The sequence below is a fragment of the Amphiura filiformis genome, chromosome 4 (assembly GCF_039555335.1).
Source record: "Amphiura filiformis chromosome 4, Afil_fr2py, whole genome shotgun sequence".
Taxonomy (NCBI): Eukaryota; Metazoa; Echinodermata; class Ophiuroidea; order Amphilepidida; family Amphiuridae; genus Amphiura; species Amphiura filiformis.
The window spans coordinates 32,711,372-32,733,736 of NC_092631.1; the positions used below are offsets into that span (position 1 = coordinate 32,711,372).

General features: G+C 37.7%; 1 protein-coding gene across 1 annotated transcript; it reads right to left on the reverse strand.

Annotated features, from left to right (window-relative positions):
- Window positions 1-304: 304 nt before the first annotated feature.
- On the reverse strand, window positions 305-22,228 carry LOC140150127 (uncharacterized). Its single transcript, XM_072172132.1, has 19 exons — window positions 22,225-22,228; window positions 21,508-21,685; window positions 20,877-20,914; window positions 19,437-19,826; window positions 18,904-18,999; window positions 16,010-16,153; window positions 14,669-14,769; window positions 13,473-13,729; window positions 11,893-12,000; window positions 10,824-11,229; window positions 10,341-10,437; window positions 8,704-8,835; window positions 6,360-6,490; window positions 5,993-6,089; window positions 4,741-4,868; window positions 4,243-4,335; window positions 2,364-2,449; window positions 1,916-2,105; window positions 305-875 (listed from the first exon to the last, which is right to left on the reverse strand). The coding sequence occupies exons 1-19, from the start codon at window positions 22,226-22,228 to the stop codon at window positions 744-746; spliced, it is 2,808 nt and encodes a 935-aa protein (XP_072028233.1). The 3' UTR covers window positions 305-743.
- Window positions 22,229-22,365: the final 137 nt, after the last annotated feature.

Genomic DNA, 22,365 nt, shown 5'->3' on the forward strand with positions numbered 1-22,365 from the left:
CCTTGATGTAGTTCCACCTTTCACAACGGGTTGATACAATACCAATTACCTCACAATTCTGTGGCCCCTTGCATGAACCTGATATCCCACAGACACTAAACTGAGAACTATCAATTTGAAGTTTATACTCAGTACATGAACATATGTGAGAAAAATAATACTGTCCTCTATAGCTAAAAAATTGGTTACCCAGGCTGTTGGGTTTTTAGCAAAGAGTGTTACTCTACACGTCCATGACTGTAACTCAAAAATTGTGAAATGGCGGGATACCAGGTTCATGCATGGGCCACAGCATTTATTGTTATTTTTTGTGAATAATCCGTAATATATATTTTCATTTATAGTCTATAATTCTTTTCTATGTATAAATTTTTACAAAGTACAAAAAATATACAAAAATACTCTCTCAGGGGTTGGTGTCGCCCCGTGATTTTTGTATTTGTTCTTATAAAAAAACTATCGTGATCTGGTTTATCGACAACAGCTGAATTACGACGCTATTATCTTTTATCCTGTTTTAAAAATCAAGATAAGACCACCACTTGGTCGTACAATGTCTTAGTTTTTTGCGACCAAAGCAGCAAAGTTTTGCCACAGCGACGAAGCAGCAAGCCGAATCTTGGTCAACTATTCCGTTACTACCACACGAGATAAAGCAATTCTATCGTCAATATCGTGGTAACTTGGTAGTATAAACTGAATAGTTGTCCAGGATTCGGCTTTCTGCAGCGACGAACCCAGTACTACCTATCACGCGATGCATTCAATGGGTCAGATAGAATATAATCATGTATATCAACAAACAACAAGATGTACGTGAGAAAATCTAAGAAATCCACCGTCTGCTTGCCTTCACGTCCTAATTTATCCACCACCTACATAACACATAAAACAAAAACACAAAATATAGTTTAGTATGATACTGTAATTCAATTCGATCATTTATCTTTGTTTACAATTTAAAGCTATTTCATGAGAGGTATGAGAGATGGGAACTCCTTGTTGAAGTAATCATGCAAGAGTTTGTATAATAAAGACATATTAGGGGAATTCCGTTTTGATCAGAAAAACAAATCCAATCCTACCTAATTGTGGATATGTGACATTACCATGTGTCTCAATGTGATCATTGTATTGCATGATGAGGGAAAGTCCCGAGGATGTAATAAGTAAGAAGTGACAGATATAATTAATGGGTAATTTCCAGTTTTACCACTTTGGATTTAAAAGAGAGAAGGGAGAATGTGCTATTAATATAGCAACAGGGAGATTTTGGGTACACGAAAGTGCTCCTCCTCCCCAAGGGACTAATATTCTTCTGTCGACTTGCTGGAGTCTGGTTTATAAAACAACACATCTGTCAATAAAGTGGATCAGCGCAGAAAAAGCCTGTTTCCTGGAGGATCTGAGTGATTGGTGAAAGTAACACCATTTTGGACATTGTCATCTGTGCGAGGATTTTATACGCAAAGGATATATACATTCAAGTGTACAGTGGCTTTTCAACGCAAATCATGACCTGCACGTTTTGATATTGCATAATCATTAACTGCTTTTAAAATGTGTTGTTGATATGGGCTTCAAATTGGGAGGGGAAGAACGATCAATGGAGACGTTACAGGCCCTAAATCATGCAACAAATGCTGATGAAAATTTGAGAAAAGTCATCCATAACATGTGGTTATTTTAGCATGGTCCTAAGTTTAGTGCTGATGTGTAATCCCTTAGCCCAGTTATCGTCCACTACAATGAATGCACATGCAAACACAAGCATGTCACATCATTTCGTCATTAATTACAGTTCCATTTAGAGCTATGTATGGAGCGCATTCCATGGAAAATTTGAATTTAATCACTTAATAGATTGAGTCGTGGTTTTGTTCAGCTGAAATGGTTTGTTCACAAAATAACTTACCATTTTTACATGTTCAGGGCTAAGTCCACCAGCCTCGAGTTCAACTTTCATGTTGTACAAAGGAATCTCACCGCTGCCGCATAACTCACTGTCCTCGTCCTCCAAGAGATAAAATAGTTCTTTAGCTTTACTCATCTTCACGTCCAATGCCTCAAAATCCATTTTATTTATCATTTTACGGATAAACGGTCTATATATCAAATGAAACAAATATTTAATCAATATGTTGTATGAACATAAATCTATATTTGCATAATAATAATTGATATACCTCATTTTTTGATTACCGGGCTCTTTATTTATGGTTTGGTCGGGGTACCGATTGGTTTTCAAACAACTAACCCCAAAAGTATACCAAATTTAAAGAAAATGATACCCATTATTTTACCGTTAAAATATTTAGCGTTGCCGATTTTTACGTATACAATTGCTGATTATACAAACTTACTCTAAATTGGAGACTTTCTCTGATAAAGCTGCTACTACAGTAAACAGTTTGAAATCCAAGCGATGTCTTTGTGGAAGATCAAGAACCTGTATAAAAAATAGATTGTAGTTCTTATCATGTGTGACTCAAAATATTGAAATACGGGAATGATAAGTTGTCATTCAGGTACATATACCCCGTTCTTTGTTTTAGGCAGTAGTTTTAAAAACGCTGTGCATGTCTGCGAGTTTGGGGTGTAGGTGGGATGGTGAGTTAGTGGGTATTAGTGAATGTGAGTTTGGTCCTTGTCTATGTACCAGTATACGTCACCGGTATTGCAAGAAGTGGTAAAACTACATTGCTTTGGTCCTTGTCTGTGTACACGTATAGATTACTGGTATTGCAATAAGTGGTCAAACTATTTTGCTTTATACAGGGGAAAGAAGAATTACGCATCGCACACTAGCACATTTAAACATGAATTTACAAATGGAAACATAACATGCATAGGCAGATATACCAGAGAAAAAACTCCGGACATACCTGCCTGTGCGGGGACTTGAACCCCAGACCTCTCGCTTGTCGGGCGAGCGCTCTAACCACTGAGCTACACAGACTGTCCCTGATAAACAGGACTCAAATCTGGTAGTTATGGATATGAGCAGTCAAGGGTGAACAGTACAAACAACACATTACATACCAGTGTACGAGATCAATTAATGATGCTTACCCGCCAGCCTAATATAATCATACAAACAGAGGAAGAGGCTTACGCATCATACACTGGAACATGGAAACATTCAAACAATACAACTAGCGCACGAGATCAAATTAATGATGCTTAATCGTTATTCTTAATATATCAATATACAGGGGAAAGAAGAATTACGCATCGCACACTAGCACATTTAAACATGAATTTACAAATGGAAACATAACATGCATAGGCAGATATACCAGAGAAAAAAACTCCGGACATACCTGCCTGTGCGGGGATTTTGCTTTGGTAATTGTCTGTGCACACGTATAGGTTACTGTTGTTGCAATAAGTGGTAAAACTACATTGCTTTGGTAATTGCCTATGCACACGTATAGGTTACTGGTATTGCAAGTGGTAAAACTGCGTTGCTTAGGTAATTATCTGTGTACACGTATAAGTTACTGGTATTGCAATAAGTGGTAAAACTACATTGCTTTGGTAATTGTCTGTGCACACGTATAGGTTACTGGTATTGCAATAAGTGGTAAAACTACGTTGCTTAGGTAATTATCTGTGTACACGTATAAGTTACTGGTATTGCAATAAGTGGTAAAACTACATTGCTTTGGTAATTGTCTGTGCACACGTATATGTTACTGGTATTGCAATAAGTGGTAAAACTACATTGCTTAGGTAATTACCTGTGCACACGTAATCACGTATAGGTTACTGGTATTGCAATAAGTGGTAAAACTTCGTTGCTTAGGTAATTATCTGTGTACACGTATAAGTTACTGGTATTGCAATAAGTGGTAAAACTACATTGCTTTTGTAATTGTTTGTGTACACGTATAGGTTACTGGTATTGCAATAAGTGGTAAAACTACATTGCTTTGGTAATTGTCTGTGCACACGTATAGGCTACTGGTATTGCAATAAGTGGTAAAACTACATTGCTTTGGTAATTGTTTGTGTTATTGGTATTGCACACTTCATTGCTTGGGCCTTGTCTGTGTAAAAGTATAAATTACTGGTATTGCAAAAAGTGGTCAAGTACATTGGTTTGGTAATTGTCTGTGTTACCATAAAGCCACCGGTGTTGCAAGAATTTTTTAAGCTTTGCTATTTCCTTTTTTATGCACGATGAAACGGTAGTGAACGATTTGATGAAAAATATGAGTTTCAATTTAAGTTACTTACATGATACACATATTGGCATTCCTTGTCTGTTATAAGGTTTCTGTTGACCTGTCTCATCAACGGTTCCACGTCCTTTATACCAATATCATGTGTCTGTAACGACCACATAAAATTAATTACAAAATCATGACAAGTATATAAATAACATATTTTAATGTATAAATGTTTCATGATACGAATATCATTCTATAAAGTTTGCAACCTTGTAAGTAGATTTGGCAGCGCATAAAGATCGCTTGGGGTTGTAAATAAATCCCTGATTTATCATTCCAGCAAGTTTGCTTAATGCGTCCGCATTTTGTAGCTTTCTTCTTTCCCCTTTCTCAGTCTCACACATATGTAGGCCTACTCTAGCATGTGTACAAAAAAAACACGCACACAACCCCAACATAAACAACTCTCTCTTTAACTTCCTCTTCAAAACCCTATTCGGCTTTGCCGTGCATATTTAACTGCGTCTAATCCTTCGAATAATGAAATCCACCCATTGGTTCCTACCGTTTCTGGGTTCATCTCCTTGTAGAGACTAGATTGTTTTCTTCTAAACTCCTCGTTAGCTGCAGGTCGCGTTGAAGATTCCTGATTACGTAATCGCTTACCCATCTCCGTCATAACATCTTTCTCCTCTGTGTAATAAAAACACATGAGAAAATAAATAAAACTATGATGAGATACTTTTAGTGTGATAAAATCATAAAACCAATGTTTACTCGCGTCTTAAGCTTTTGGCTCCTGCGACGGAGGCTTGATCACAATAAATGATCAGCTACACAGCTTTTCCCGCAGGACTTGCTGCAAGTCTCAATCCCATTTGCTGTTTATTTAAAGGCAGTGGTGGTGCATAACTGGGACCGTGGACTTGGAATGAGACTATGAGCAAGTCCCACGGGGAAAGCAGTGGAGCTGGTCATTTCTTGTGATCAGGCCTCCGTCAAATGAGACGAAAGCTAATGACAAGAGTAAACAATGGTTTATATAAAAAATTGGTTTTGTCATATTTATAAGTATTTCGTCAATTTACTACAAACCTATAATAAATGTATCTATTTCACGCATGTGCGGCACGTGGGACCATTCACTATGAAATTTTTACACTGAAAATCACACTGAAAATGACAGGGTAACACTGAAAATTATCAAAACAAAAGAAATTGTTAGACTGAAATTTTTTCAGTGGTATTTCAGTGTATTTTTCAGTGGTATATCAAGTGGCTATTGTCTGCTATAATGAGCAATGATCCAGGGCACTCATTTCCACAACAATAGAACAGGCCAGATCATTTCAGTGTGATTGAATCCATTTCAGTGGGATTAAATCAATTTCAATGGGATTAATGACTGGCCAATGATTTCCAGAGGAGTTTCAGTCCATTTTTCAGTGTGGTTGGACAATGGTTATATGCATACAGAATAACAAAAGAACGATTTCAGTGTTATTTTCAGTGGTGCTGTTCACTGTGTTAAATTTTCAGTGTTCATTACAGATATCAGTGTGATTTTCAGTGTACAAATTTCATAGTGATTAGACCTCAGTCCACAGAACTTCAATCAGCGCATATTATTACATGTAGCGGATCAAAGTGCTACTACAAGCTAATCTGCATTTTCAAGTAAAAAAACGTATCTGCTGTGTTACTTACCAGCAGATTCTTCATTTGATTTTTGAAAACTACAGGACATTAGTTTACATAAATAACATGTCAAACATTTTTCATTATCTTTTGTGATTGTTACATCGCTGCAAACTTACTCAGTAGGTTCTTCGTTCTCTTTTTAGCTCCATTCAGTTTCTCGTTAGCTCGGTTCAAGCGTAGAGTTAATGTTCGTACTTCCGGCATGCTTTCCAACTTTAGAAGAAATTAAAAACAATCGATATATATATAGTTTAAAGGTAGGCGTACACGCTTTAACGTTCGTTCACCCAAACGGAGCGAACTACATCGAAATTCAATTTCACTACTGCAACAGTTGGGATGCGCCGTATGTAACTTAATTCCAAACTTTGGAAGAGTAGGTTTGGGACTTAGGATTAACGATGCGTCGCAACTCTTTGTGAAATCCATCATCGGATCTCGTACTTGTGGTTGAATTTGAGTATTAGTGATTGGCAAAGTTACCTGTTTGTTGTGCGTTTCATTCAATCTTCCAAGGACCCAGTCATCATTAGTAGGATCCACTTCACTCAGCGTAGATGGCAGGATATTATTCGTAGGTTTGTCAAAGACTATCATCGCCGTATCACCACCACCTTAACGTATAAAAACACAGTAAAACCGTAAAACTTTTTATGACCAGGACTGGCTGATTATGGGTCGCTTAACGCGGCTGTGTACTCTAGACATTGTTTCTTTCGCGAAATGGAGCTTTTTTGAAATGTATTTACTTTGTTATGTTTTTTATAAATACAAGGAAAGAAATCCAGATTTGTTAACTCCAACTGCTCTATTTTATGGATTTTATTTCACTATTTCACTGTTTCCGCAATTTAAAAGGAAAGAAAATATTTGTTGTACCATCGAGGTATACGCGCGCAACAACGCATCGCGTTTTGTTGACGCGCAATTTGTTAACGCACAGATACGCTACGCATACGCAACGCTTATCTGCATGCGCGGCGCATCTTATGGAAGCACCACGGAAGCACTGATTTCATAAAAACCTAGCGGTCAAATGGCTCCGTTTTAGCTGATAAAATGTGAATTTTTCAAGTTCTTTCCCCGGATTTAAACATCAAGATATGAATAGATTTCGCCCAAACTTCTCAAGGGGCTGTGGATTTACCCGATGTTCACGTAATGTAAGGTAGAAAAACGAGAACTGCCGCATTCTCCTGTGAGCTTCGATCAAAGTGCAAAATATGACCACTTTAAACTTCAACGGCCTTTATTTCAATGTTCATTTTCTCGGTAAAATGACGATTTAGGTACACGATAACTCAATAAATACAGCATCTATAGGTAAGCAAATATGATCATCGTAAAAAGCATGATCGACTCAAGAAACGGTTCGCGCATTTTTCTATACCTTGGTCCATTTCCGATTTTGGGCATCATTTTGTGCAAATAGTCGTTTTTGAATTTTAAAAGTTCATTTTGATGACTTATATGGTCAATATCTCAAAAAATAAGGCCAATAAAAAAAAAATAAAAAAACCGTTTTTGGAATGGAGCCTCAAGATTGAGCTAAAAACAAAATAAAATATTTTGGAAAGAGTGTTTTTTGTTATGATGTACCTAACAAATATTACCAAAAACTCACTTTTTTGTGATTTTCTTCAAAATTGTTGCTTTTACCCCAAATCTGTATTTATATTAAGATTTATTGATGTCTTGCCTTCATAAAAATGTATACTTTTATATGTTTTGCGCGAATAATTACAAAGTTATTGCACTTTTACTACATGCATGTCTGAGAGTACACAGCCACCTTAATGTTGTTTTAATTAAAAGTATAATTAAAACAATTATTTACCAAATATCCCCGAAATGTGTCAAATTAATCACAACTGTACATACAGTCCACCAAAAACACGATTCGTCTAGATCAAATCGTCGGCTAATTGTCAGCCGAAATGTAACAAGCTTGTAAATCGAGATTTTAACAGTGTTTAATACGGTACAACAGAAACATGATATTCGATCTTCAAAAGATACGGATTATTATTTCGCAACGTTTAAACTCCATTCTGCTACATACATGACCAGCTTGTAGGACACTTCATAATAAAACCATTCAGTTTATAGGGGGGATTCTAGCGTATTTTTCACATAAATGAAGTGCAACAGTATTTGTTTACTTTCGGTACCTAAAATTGGCGGCCATATTTGAAGGAGCACCTGGCTCAGCAAGTGGAATTGAATGGTGCAAAATTACGCTCGTTATACTTTAATAGTGTTGTGACGATAATTCATTCGATAATTGATTATTGATCATAGGGCAGTAAGCCATGATAACCATTCATCAAGTGAACGTTTTATATAGGTAATACGTGCATCAATTGCACTGAGTGAAGCGATGACTTGTTTGTGCGTTAATAAAGACTTCTCTCCTTGTTAACCCTGCGACCTATGCAGACGTAGCTCAGACGTGCTCATGATGATTAGCTAGATTTGTTAACATGATGACGATTATATTGTCATCATGTCTTGCACGTGAATCATATTCAATTATACTTATTATGATGCGATGTAACTCTGGTAAGACTCATTATTAAAACACACACATTAGTTTATCTGAGGATGTAAATTCATAATAAATTCTTAAACTTAATTTCTGTTTCATCTGGTTCATTTCGTGATAGTCATTCCCGTTCCCGTTCATTCCCTCATCCCTTGGGACTCCAAATCTGGTACCTCGCTCTGCTTTCCCCTTGGACTAGTTCCCCAATTAAAATTCATACCAATAGTGAAGCAATGAAATTGCCAGAATGTTGGGTTTCCCTGGGGTCCAGGATGGGTTTACCTTTCGATGTTTTCTTCTTTCCCTTCTTTTCCTTTTTAGGTGAACCTGCTCTTGAATTGGGATTATAATCAGCTCGTAGTATTTCTGGGAACTCCTCTCTGGCAAGGTTGGCTAATTCAGCTTTTCTGGTGTCTGAAATAAATTATTGCAATATCCGAGACAACGTTGTTATTCAGAAGAATTTTGTCATCGTGTACGGCAATAACCGTTCTTATAGTACAGGGGTGTGTGTGGTCACTGTGGTGGCTATTTTCCGAAAGTGGTATAAAAATGGAGGAATCTTAGTCTACTGATATGATTTATTAAGAAGTTCACCATTCTGGAGGGCCGTTAGAAAAATGATTTGAAACTAGAGAAGTTGAACTGATTTACTTGCAAAACTACGGTCGAAAGGGAATCGAAGTCATATGTTAAAGAACTACATTATAATAAATAAACTGTCGGTCTTTTGGAATTGCCAACAACATCAACAGCAACATGCAACAACAACAACAAGACCAAACTTTACCATTATTAAGTATAAACTAAATTGGTAGGTGCCATGTTACCCGATTGATATCCTCATCCCCGGGGCCTCCATTGTACCCCCATCAAAATGCAGAGTTTTGTATGAGGTGAAAGCTCATTATTTTTCTCCCGACCACCAGTGACATTTTAGGCCTGGAATGTTTTGTATGAACGTTATGAACAAAACTTGGTATGGTTTGGGATACTCCTGAAATTCGTGTACTGTTATGTGCCACTTGTCTTACACATTTTTGGTTCACTGGAGCATTTTAAGGTGGTACTACACCCTTGCCCAATTTTGTGCCTATTTTTGTATTTTTCTCAAAAATTATAGCGCATTGGGGACAAGTAAGATATGTATATTATAGGGGCAATGACTACAACTACTGCACTGGAAATTTTATTTCAGCACAGACAACAGTTGTGGAGTAACAGTCAAAAATGAGGGAAAACCAATATTTGATCAATAATCAATAACTACTTGCTTTGAATTGCTGAATTTTCAGTACAGTAGTTGTAGTCCTTGCCCCTATAATATACATATAGGGGCCTATCTTACTTATCACCAATGCACTATAATTTTTGAGAAAAATGCAAAAATAGGCACAAAATTGGGCAAGGGTGTAGTACCCCCTTAACTCAAAACTTGGAATAAGAATGTTTTGGGAGATGGGCCTCAATGTGAGGTAGAAAACATCATGTGTTACAACCCGACCACAATCTAGTCACGCTCCTTGAAATCAATAATGACTATAACCCAGACTATATAATAAAGTAAAGTAAAGGAGACAATCCTGTATAAGCAGTGATCGGAGTGCCCATCTCTCTTTCATTGGCGATTGGGCCAGACTCCTCCAGGAGGATATGGAGAGCTGTCGTGGTTCGGGAAAACCACCCGAAATAAGCAAGTAAGCAAGCCTCCATGTAATGTTGCAACAGCGAGTCTGTTACCTTCCCAGCATTTAAGAATGCCGGTACCCATTTAAACACATGGGTGGAGAGGAGTAATCGAGATAAAGTGCCTTACTCAAGGGCACAACACGATGGCGTCGCCGGGGCTCGAACCCGCAACCTTCCGATTATGAGTCAGTGCCCGTTCCGCTAGGCCACCGTGACTATATAATAATTACCTCCTAATTTCAATATTTCATCTTCTAATTTCACTGTCTTTTGATATAGATGGTCCATCGTAAAAGCTATCTTGTCTAACTGATCATCTACTGCAAGCTGCGGGTACAGTCAAAAATTGAAAAAGATAAATATGATTAATTTTATGAGTTGTTTTAAAAAACAAAGTCCTATACAAAAATGAAAGCAAAAAGACATGATTGTGTAGAAGATAGTTTTTAAAGAACAGTCAGTCAAGTATATAGGTCTATCTAAACAAGTTTTGATAGATAAAACGTGTCCAAAAATATTATTTTCTCTTTACTTACACAAAAACGGGAGCGAGTTCATCCAAAATTCGTGGTAAAAAGATATTTAAACGGAAAACACCCACCAGGGTCGGGTTTTAGTACATGGTTCATATTTTATTGTTTGTTTGTTTTATTTCGTTTTTGTTTTGTTTTATATTCTGGATAATTCTAAAATTTCGCATTCTAACAACTTACAGAATGTAGCGGTGGATTAGCAAATACGACTTTACTGAGAGCGTCCGCCCCGCTGTCATCATCTGACGCCCCTGATCCGGCATCATCTACATCGACTTTCTCCGTTGACGTCAAATCCAACGGACTTACATAACTATTCTCATTAACACCTTCCCCCTCGCCTCCAGCACGTTTAAAAGTTTCTTCAAATTCCCCATCGTTCTGTGGATCTGTCGTGGCAGTGTTTGCTATATCATTTGTATCGATTTCTGATCCAGACAACGATTTCAGCCGATAGTGTCTTTCCGGCAGTGTATCCATTTCTTCTTCTTCGTCGTCGTCGTCGTCTTCTTCGGGGTCAATAATGACACCCTGTTTTGCGAGATGTTGATAGAAGACATGTTGATAAAGAGGAACTCTCTCTTTACTGAAAAGGAAAAAAAAGTAATCATTATTTTGGTTATTAAGTTTGCTCATGCTTCGTTATTTGCAACGCTTTTGGTTTATCCTTCCTGTAAGAGAGCACGGAATTTGAGCACAGAAGTGCCTATTGAAGGATTACCATGCAGTATACAGCTGTATTCCGCGTAAGCTGCTTGATACCTCAATGGAATCTTTACACTCATCATGAATACGGTATCTCACACCGAGGAATAACACCATGTTTTCCCACTGACGAAACTTTCTATCCAAACATTCTTTTCCTTTTCAACAAACTTGGGAACGGCTATATTATAGGTGTTAGGTGTTTTAAAACGACCTGTTGAATTTGTATACAGTCGCTGAGCGATTGGTTTTTTGACCAATGCGATAGCGCTCTTTGCTATGGAAACCAATCGGTCAAAATTCGGTCGCTAATCGCTTAGCGATTGAGTTTAAATCCACATTGAATAAATCTATTTCTAGATGTGGTGTATATACAATTATGTTTATTATTCCAGCAAATACATAAAATATACTTGCAGTTCTATATTCTTAATGTAACCAGATATTTTTCTATATCAAATCAAAGCAGCAGCAGGATTTGTTTAATACTATATACTTTTAGAATATTGTACCTCGTAATATTATAACGTCACATAACACTTACTGAACAATACAATATTTGGAAAGAAAATCAAGTGCATCACGGATAACTGGTTCTGGACTAGTGCTGGGCGATTCTGCTTTCACTGCACGAATTTTCCTCTTTTTAGGTCTGAAATGCAAGTCAAAATAAGAAGGGAAAATGATTAGACTTAAATCATGTAAACCATAATAACGCGAACACCCTCACTACACATGTCATTTTCAATTCTTCTACAGTAATTCTACTTGTAGCAATGAAGGTTTTGGTAACGTGACCTTAGATACATGACCCAGCAAACATTATAATATTGGCCCAGTAATGGCTTAAACCGGTCTACTTCTGGCAATACCGGACACGGCTGACGGTATAATGCCAGTACAAATCCGATACTGGTCAATGTTTGGCCGCCGTTTTCTTACCAGGATAAGCTGTGCCGTACTTGGTCCATTATTGGGCCAATTGAAGACTACCCGAATATGGCATCGAGCCGGCACATACATACTGGTCCAGTTGCGGCAGACACTTGTAGGCCGGGCTTGTAGGCCCCCGAGTGCCGGCCCTGTATTGGCCCAAAGTTGCATTAATGTGGGCGTGGTTTTGAAACCCTGACATTTTCTACTATCAAAATACAATATTTGATCAGTATCATCTTCATTTTGAAGGGCCACATGTTATTATTATTATAAAGAAGAGGCAGTGAGTTCGCGCTTGTTCCGAATATTTCATTTACTGCCTTGTAAAAAAATCTACGTGAGCAAGGCATAATTTTTATCTGATGACACACACCATAGAATATATATTTCATTTATCAATGGCTCAGTTTTGTGAGCTTGGTTTGTTATCGACCTTTAATACTTTGCACATCAGTTAACACAAATTCAATAGTGCTGAGTGCAAGTAACCTGTAGGTCTCCTTTATAAAGAAGGAGATCTGGTTCAACAGGTGAAACTGACCAATAATGCCTGAACCAACCGGATAATCGAGGAATGAATAGAAGAATATTCCACAGCTAGACGTGGACCAAAATGAAATAAAATAAAAAGGACCAAAATTGGACCATTACCGTTTGCTTACGGTTGCATAATGGGAATATATTGGCAATATTATATTGGCCCAGTACAGTATTGAATAAATTGGACCTCTACTGGGCCAATTTCAACCCATTTTGGCCCAGTGCTGGCAATATCTATTGGGCCAGTCGAATGCCCGTGTGCACGACCGTGTCGGACCAATACAGGCTGCCATTCTTGGTCCTTTATAGCAGCTTTTATAGAGCCAGTATCGGGCCGATTGTATAATAGTATATTATTTCTGCATACTACCGAAACCTAGACTGCTTTAAACCGGTCCTTTTATATTTTGACGACGTTAGAGGGCGACGTTATCCACTTCTTCGCGGTACAATCAAAGCCACACATGTCGCCCTCAGGGACCGGCGAATCGAGTAGGGAGCTTCACATAATTGTATGTGGACAGTTTATAGTAAATCTCATATTCGTCACAACGCAGAATCACAACGGTTTCAATACTCAATTAGCAGGCCCTATACATAAACACTGGGATTAAACGTTTAGAATCAAAACAGTGACTTTTTTCTTACTTATATTCCCGTCGTTTTCTCCATACAATTGGTTCTGGAGGTCGTTTGACTACTTTAGGTGCTGGTGGAAGTTTAGGTGCAGGTTCGGGTTCAGGTTCTGGTGTTTTTGGTTTTGGTTCAGCTATATCAGGTAACGGTGGAGCAGAGCCTCCCAACATAGCTTTAATTTCTGGCGGAACACCCGCGGGCCATGAAGGCATGTCGACAGTCCCCTCCTTCCATTTGGGGATTTTGGGCAGAAGCCAAGCTGCTGATATCTGCAAGAGAGGAATAATATATGTTGCTAAAAAGATAGTCAAGTGGGTGTTTGTCAGTGACCTGACAAACTCAAAAGATAAAAGATTTAATTATCCATTAGTGTAGCCAACAATTGTCATAATTGGTACTGTCGCTTCATTTTCGGTAGTCTAAAACCAGACTCGTCCTATTCTGTCACGCCGGCATGCGATATGCATGTCGTGTGGGAACATGCTGGAGGCCTAGTTTTATTCTGCAACCATAACGGGACGCAAACATTTTATAACCCATAGGAACACATATGAAAGGGTTAGGGTAAGTGTTAGGATTATTTTTTTTTAATTGCGTCCTGTTATGGTTGCAGAAAAACAAAACGCAACCGGCATGTACCCACACGACATGCATATATCGCATACGTGGCGGCACTGGTTTATTCGGTCGACTTAAGATACATTTTAAGTTTTGTTCATCAATCTTTCCTAGAGCATTATCATTATGAGTTTTGTAGAATGTCGACTAGTGATTCGTCTCTTCGTTAAATTCATGCACGCATTAATTCTATTGAATTATAAAATAAGGGTCAGACGACGCTGCACTGCACCATTAGCTATCCCTGTATGCTGCACTCTTTCGCTCATTTGTCACTCCGAATCACTGTTAAATAATTGATATGCTGCCCTCTTGCGCTCTATATCTGATCCCTACCATCTAATTGAAGATAATTTATGCGTAACATGAATTTAACAAAGAGAAGACTCGATGTTCGTAATCAAAACGATGTATTTGGTCGAAAGCAGTAAATTCCACATGGGAAGCCTCTGCATTTATATTTTTAAAAAACCTACTTTACACTTATTTAAATGATACCCGGGCCAGGAACAACAATGTCTTTCACACCAAGCAAAATTAGTATAAAATCTGAGCTCATACAAAAAGTTCACTAAGAATTTAAATATTACCGTTTTTTCCTTTCTGACAAATTCCTTGATGATAAGTGGTACTTTCTTTTTGAACACGGCTTTCGGTAGCTTGGGAATCTTCTTCGGCTTTTCTACAATAACTATAAATGTAAAAAAAAGATTAGGGAATTACACTAATAAATACAATATATTACGTATTTGTTAGTTATGAGAGTATTTTGGTGGAGATTGCCATGTAAAAAGTTTAAGTCCAAAAGACTTAAAACGGGAATTTAAAATACAATTAGTCTGCAACGCTTTCACCTAGTTACTTTTTGATTCTAACACATCGCACGTAAAATGTGATCAGCTTAACAATCCGCGCTGATAACATTACCCCTCTGGAAATTGCCATTGGTAATGATGTTATCGAGCATTTCCCGTCCAAATCTTAACATGCACAATATCTCCACCACACAGGGGCGTAGCAAGCGGGGGACAGGGTGGACGATGGTTCAGGGGCCCCCACCCGGGGCCCCCAGCACAAAAGCGAAAATTAAATAAGGGCTGATAATGGAGAGCAGCGCCAGATTTTCCAGGGCCCCCAAAGGCCCCAAAATTGCCCTATGCATCTTTCTTTAAACCCCAATAACAGCATGTTTTTTGACCAAAATAGGAAAAATTGTACAATTTTTCGCGTTTCGAGCACATTTAAATGGCAAAATGCATGTTGATCTGGGGCTAAAATAGTCTGCAATTGAATTTTTTCGCGTGCTTTGCGTGCGCATGTCCTAGTAACATCGGAACAAAATGTTAGTCTACTCTCTATTATAAATGCGTAAACCAAAACTTGGCCACTGACTTTAGTGCACATGCTTTCCTCGGCACGTGAGTTCGAGTGGCACAGGGCCCCATAAGGTAAATTCCGCCCTGGTTAAAAGAGCCCGTACTGCTCCTTGTCCATGATGCTCATGCTCTTGCTACGCCCCTGCCACCACACCATCTTACCCCACCCCATAGGCTACACCACAATCCCAGTTAACACGGGAGTTAACAACACCGAACACTAACACACCCACCAACCCACCCCCATACATCACACACCCCTACCCGTGTCGTTTCACAACACCCTACCAACAACGCCCATGACAATTAAAATTGTTACACAAAAGTATGCACAATGCAGTTTTACCACTTCTTGCATTACCATTGAAGAACAGTCTAAATCCTCTCCATAATCTGCGAAACACAATACACTATGCGCGCAGCATGTACTCACCCTTATGGTATTCCACTTTTTATTTTAAAATTCTATTTTGCGATTTATTACGCTTTTTTGTTTTCCATCTGATCCAATAAACTCATTAGCTCTCATTTTGCAAGACCAGACACGAGTCATACCTGGTGGCGCTTCTGTTTCTTTTGTATCTTCTAATTCCGTGTCAGTAGCAACCTTTGTTTCATCTTCCTCCTGCTCCTGTTGAGTGACTTGTTCGTTGTTCTCTTCTTTTGGTGACAACGGCTTCTCAGTTTTGGGTTTGGCAACTTTTGAAAAGACGTTGAAAATTGTTTAATGCTTCTTCATAAATTCAGTGCGGTGAAGAACGGTGCGGTGGAATGCGGTGCGATGAGACACAGTGCGATGTGTGCGGTGCGTGGTACAAAACAGTACGATTGTGTGATACATTACATACATGTGAATGTTAGGAACAGAATTGTATGCAGGCACAAAATATACATGTACAACATAAAACTCAGACACACTCTGAATCCTTACCTTTTACCCATGAGCTCCCATGGACATATTTTATGCTTAACACCTACTGTAGCCCTATAATAGGTTGTGTACCATGGGTCGTGTAGTTGGTTTGTGGAATCATGCAAAGAGTTTTGTACATGACCGTAGTGAATTCAATGGATATATGCCCAAGTTGTTGAATATTTATTGTGAAATATTGAAAGATGAAATTACATTCGGTCGTCCAGCATGTCACCGAGTCTCCAACGCACTGGACAATGAGATGAACATAAATGATTTCACTGGATTTCCATGCAATATACACTTTTAGAAATCCTCTTCCAATAACACAGTGGCGAAAAATGAACAAAAAATGAAATGGTATGTAATGCGCCAGTTGCGTAAACAGATACCATCAAAGATGGTAACAAGTCATTTTGTGCAAGTCAAGTCCAAGTCACAAGTCCTTTTGTCCATGACCTTTTGCCAAAGTGACAGGTTGATGGTAAATGATGCATTTGATAAATGAATCTTCCCGACACCATCAGACATGGTACCATCACCAAACGATCTACGTACCATCCTCCTCCTCTTGTGGTCCATATAAGTATTCATATATCAGCGCATCGATTCTATTATTTCCTGGTTTACTGTCATTCTCTTTAATCCCACGTGGTTGTGGTGTGGTATCTGATGCTTTCATTGGCTGCTCATAGTCTTCCATTTCCTCACGTGATTGGGGTGTTACCATATCTGCTGCTTCCATTGGCTGTTCGTCTTCCATTTCCTCACGTGATTGGGGTGTTACCATATCCGGTGTCCTGATTGGTCCCTCTTCTATTTCCCGCTCACGTGATTGTGACGATGATGTTCTGATTGAATATTTCTCTATATCTGTTTCAGTAGATTGTACTATGGGTGTTTTTGGCACTCTGGCTAAATGAGAGTTGCCTTCCAGGTCATACGAATATACGTTGGATATTATTGAAAAAGAAGGAGCTGTATCTATTTGAGGTGTTTCATATTTCCTGCCGCTCGATGAATCTGGAAGTGGCGTCACTTGGAGAAATGTTCAATTCAAACAAAAGTTTAAACTTATGATTCTTATGATAATACCAAACACAGGAAAAATAAAGTGTTTTTCTTCTTTTTTTCCCTTTGCTGTAAACTTACCATTACCAGGAACTCCTGTTATTATTCAGCGTACTGACGAATCGGATTGCTATAAACTTACCCATGAAGTGCCCTATACGAGATTCGCCGAGCGCGGTAGTGACCATGGTAATACGGGTTCGAACTGAAACGTTCAATAACATCGCCCCTACGGTCGGTATAATTAACATGAAGGGACGATTTATAGTTATCCGGATTCGCCAGTATGAGGAAAAAGTTCCAAAAGGTCCAAATTTGTCCACTTGCGAGCGTATAGCAGTTTCGTGGTCAAAAAAGTTCAAAATTTGGGGAAAAGGTTCAAAAAAGGTCCACTTTTTCAAAACCACACCCCCCCCCCCCTATAAATTCTGGCTACACCCCTGTTTGCAAAGATGTACTTTCACTCAAAAATAGTGCATGATTTATAATCAGTGCTTTTTTCAGTTACATCATTTAGGGGATATCTTTAAACAGCTACGTTTACCGTTTGTACAGGCTGTATCAAAATGATTGGTACACATCACTTTTGACGGTTATTGAAAAGCCTGCTTCTTCCAAATACAACATATGCATATTTGTCTTCTTGGAATGACCACAGTTATGACATTAATCAACAAATTATGTGGATCCTATTCCTATGTTGGATGTAACCAATGTTGATGTGGCAGCCATGTCCATATCACTGGAAACTGATGGGTACCAATCATTTTGATACAGCCTGTATATATAATGTGGCCCACACGTAAACACACACATATAGAAAGAATGAAAGGAGTATACAGTGTAATAGCTTGTAATTAGGCCTAATACCAACAAATAAAGGTTTAAAACATTACACATGGTGCAGTGCAAAAATAACAAAACCTTCATAGGAGGAACTAGTCAAACAAAATCACAAATCAAAGTCCACACGGCAATTTGAACATCAAGCTCACTTCAATAATATAATACCGTTTCTGGCACATCATTATCATCGTCATCGTCATCAACCATGGAGGTATATAAATAATTATTCATATACCTCCATGCATCAACAGCTTCACTTTATCTCAGCTCTTTTCAGCTTTATACTTTTCTTTCATTCTTTTTATTCTTTTTTCATGTTCATACTCTTTCGTCCCGTTTCTATCACCTTCCCTTCCACTTTCCATTTAATCTTACACCTTTCCTTTCACTTTTCTTCTTTCTCCTCTACTCTATACAGTTCGTTTTTCTTCATCATCATCATCATCATCATCATCATCATCATCATCATCATCATCATCATCATCATCATCATCATCATCATCATCATCATCATCATCATCATCATCATCATCTTCTCTTCTTCTTCTTCCTCCATTCTCCTATTCCACTTCTTCTCTCTCTGGTAGCACATCAACTCATGTCAAACACCCATACTCACCTGGCTTTGTTTTGTTAATTACTTTTCGATTTGCAACAGGTTTCTTTTTCTCACGTTTAGGTTTCATAGCCTTCTTGGGCTTTACAGGCTTAGAAACTAGTGTTGCAAGCATGCGTAAAAGAAAGTATAGTATTATTAGTTATTGAAACTTTAATTACCAAAAGACTATTATAAAGTTGCGGTGATACTGCTATAAACCTGAAACTAGAACTCAACTGTCTATAGCACTGGTGCAGTAAGGGTAAAAAATTAAAGTTAAGAAAATGATATAAATCAAACAGGAGATTCATCTTTTTAACAAAGATCACATTTAAAAGGTAAACATTAAGTTATAATGCATAGTATCACAGCCAAGCCACTATCTACAGATTTTTGTAAGATTTTTATTTAACTATGGTAACGATTTTGTGATTTGTTTGTGTTTCAAGTCACAAACATTTTAATAATTATTAACGTGGCGTATTTTATATAACTATAATAGTTTCAGCAATCAACAGTGCCGCCTTTGTAGCCGGTCTTTTCTGTAAACTAACCTGGCGGTTTTGGTTTCGGTGTCGCAACTTTTGGTTTCTTGACAGGTGGCGGTGGTGTTGGTTCTTTTGGTGGTGGTGGTGGTGGTGTCGGTTCTTTTGGCGGCGGTGGAGTTGGTTCTTTTGGTGGAAGGGGTGTGGGTTCTTTCGGTGGAGGCGGTGTGGGTTCTGGAGGTGGAGGGGTTGGAGATGGTGTTGGTGGAAGTGAAGGAGGCAGTGGAATTTGATCTGGAGTTGGTGATGGAGGTAATGCGATTTGAGAAGGAGTTGGTGGAAGCGAGGGAGGAAGCGGAACTTGAGATGGTGATGGTGGAGGAGTGGATTCAGATTCAAGAGAAGGTGACGGGCTCTCTATTATATAGGGTTCTGGAGTCGGTGATAGTTCTTCTTCCTCTGTAATAAACAAACATTGACATAATTTACAAATGATAAGAAAGTCTTTTATAACCCTTCTGTATTCTGTTGCAAGTGATATACTCCAACAATAATTAAAAATGCATCGACAACCATGATCACTTGTAACGGCACCTTGGGAATCGAACCCGGGTCGTATTGGTGCATATAAGGCGAATACATCAACTACCTACCCAGCAAACACAAAACGTTTTTGACATCATTCGCAAAAGGTTATTAAAGGTTGTCAGAAAACGTTTAAATGTCGGGTTATATAAAGGGTATATTAAGAGTATAAAACGTTTTCATAACCTTAAAAATATTTTTTGATAATCTACTGCTCAGCAAACAAAAATGTTTTACAGAAAACATTTAAATTATATAAATTTATATAAAGGGTATAAAAACGTTTTAATAACATTCCAAAAATATTCTTGAAAACTTAATACAAAACATTCTAAACAGAATGTTATTTTGGGGTTGAAAAAATATTTTGCGAAAAATGTTTGCCCAAAATATTTTCAATAACGTTTTAAAAACGTTTTCATGACCTTTATATAACCCGACATTTAAATGTAATTAAAAAGTTTTGAAAAAAACATTTTAAGAACATTTCTGTGTTTGCTGGGTTCAAACATTTTGACATAATGTTATTTAAGTATTGACACAATATTTGGCCAAAATGTTTACAAAAATAGTTTACAATAACATTTTTTGAAAACATTTAAAAATATTGTTGTTGTAGTGTTTTTCATACAAAACGTTTTAAAACGTTATCATGACCTTTATATAACCCGACATTTTAATGTTATTAAAACGTTTTTACCTAAACCAAAAGCCAAAATATAACTTATTTAAAACGTTTGTAAAACGTTTTGTGTTTGCTGGTACCCATCTATACTCCATCCCCGGATCTACTCGTATTTTTCTCCTGGGCAGAATCATGGATCAAACATTTATAATGTATTTCGTATTTCGTATTCGGTATCGTGATTAATAATTAGGGGATTTGGGCAAGATCGGGGCTGCTGCTTTGTCATGTTTACTTACCCGAGGAATCGTCTGTATCCTGTGATATTTCCGGCTTTCTGTAAATAAAAACAGAATAAGAAAATGAGTATCAACTTCGTTTCCATATATTAGATAATAGAGTTGTCATTAATAATACATGGTATACGTCTCTTTGCAGAAGAAATCTCCTGACATTGAAAATTCACATAAGAAATTTTTCTTGCCCATTGGGCTATTCCATGACCTTAATCTTCCTCACAGGGAGTGTGAATTTCAAATAGGTTAACCTGGATTGGCAACTCTATTTGAAAGCTACACCCCCTGTGTGGGAGATTAAGGTCATGTGTATGGATTTCAACTGGAATAACCCATTTGCTTCATAAAAACAAAGAAAGAAAATAACGAATATCGTACATTATAACCTTGTATTAAAGAACAGATCAATGTCGATCTGTTTAACTTTTCATCACTTATAAATTGTATTCTTCAAAATAATAATAAAATAACATTGTTTTAAAGAATCGAAACGATTCAGTTTGCATTCCGAGCCAATGATGAGGTAAAAAAAATGGCTGCATAAGTAAGCCAATGGAACAGTCTGGGATTTTTCACCTCGGGATCAGAAGTTTTCATTTATAATCTTGGACATTGTCACAATTATAGCACTCACCGTTTCTTCTCCTTCCTGGTCTTAGCCTTTGCACCCTTCTTCGGTTTCTTAACTTTGGTAGACACCTTCACAACTTTTGTTACTTTTTTCGGTTCCGGTTTTACTTTCACCTTTTCCGGCCCCTTTTGAACTGTAATAACTTTTTCCGGTTCCGGTTGAACCTTCTTTTTCGGTTCAACTTTTTAGGCTCAGGTTGAACTTTGACCTTTTAGGCTCAGGTTCTTTTATTGGTTTCCTTTTTTTATTGGTCATCGAGAATGACGACAGAAATTGTCAAAAGAATATGGAAAAAGAAGTTTGCATGTAAAAGAATAAGAGAATAAAAGAAACAGATTATTAATCTAACAGTAATTACTATCATGGATGGATGATAATTATGATTGGTTTTTTTTTAAAAATATCACTATGCAGAATATCATTTGATGGATTATAATGAGTAACGAAAATGGAACTATATAAAATGACTAATGCGTTGTGATTTTCTCATAATAACGAATCATTGATAACTACAAACCGTCTCTTTGTATTATACTGACTACAGAGGGCACCGTTATCTTTTCGTTTCAATGCCAAGCCGTTTTTGCCATAGTCGCTTCCAGCGCTTGGCGAATCGCGAAGGGGCCTCACAGGTTATAAGAGACGACCGGTTTATAGTAATCAAGTAATCGTCAATATGCACAAATCACACGCAACGATATAAATGATCCCAAAAGTTACCCATTTACCAGTTGAAGAAGAAGTTGGGTGATGATGGAGAACAGCCGATATTGAATTTATAGTTGATTTCATTTAAAAGAAGTTTCTCAGAGTTTACCAATATTGATATACCCATATGGTTTTCCAATTCCATTAAAACGT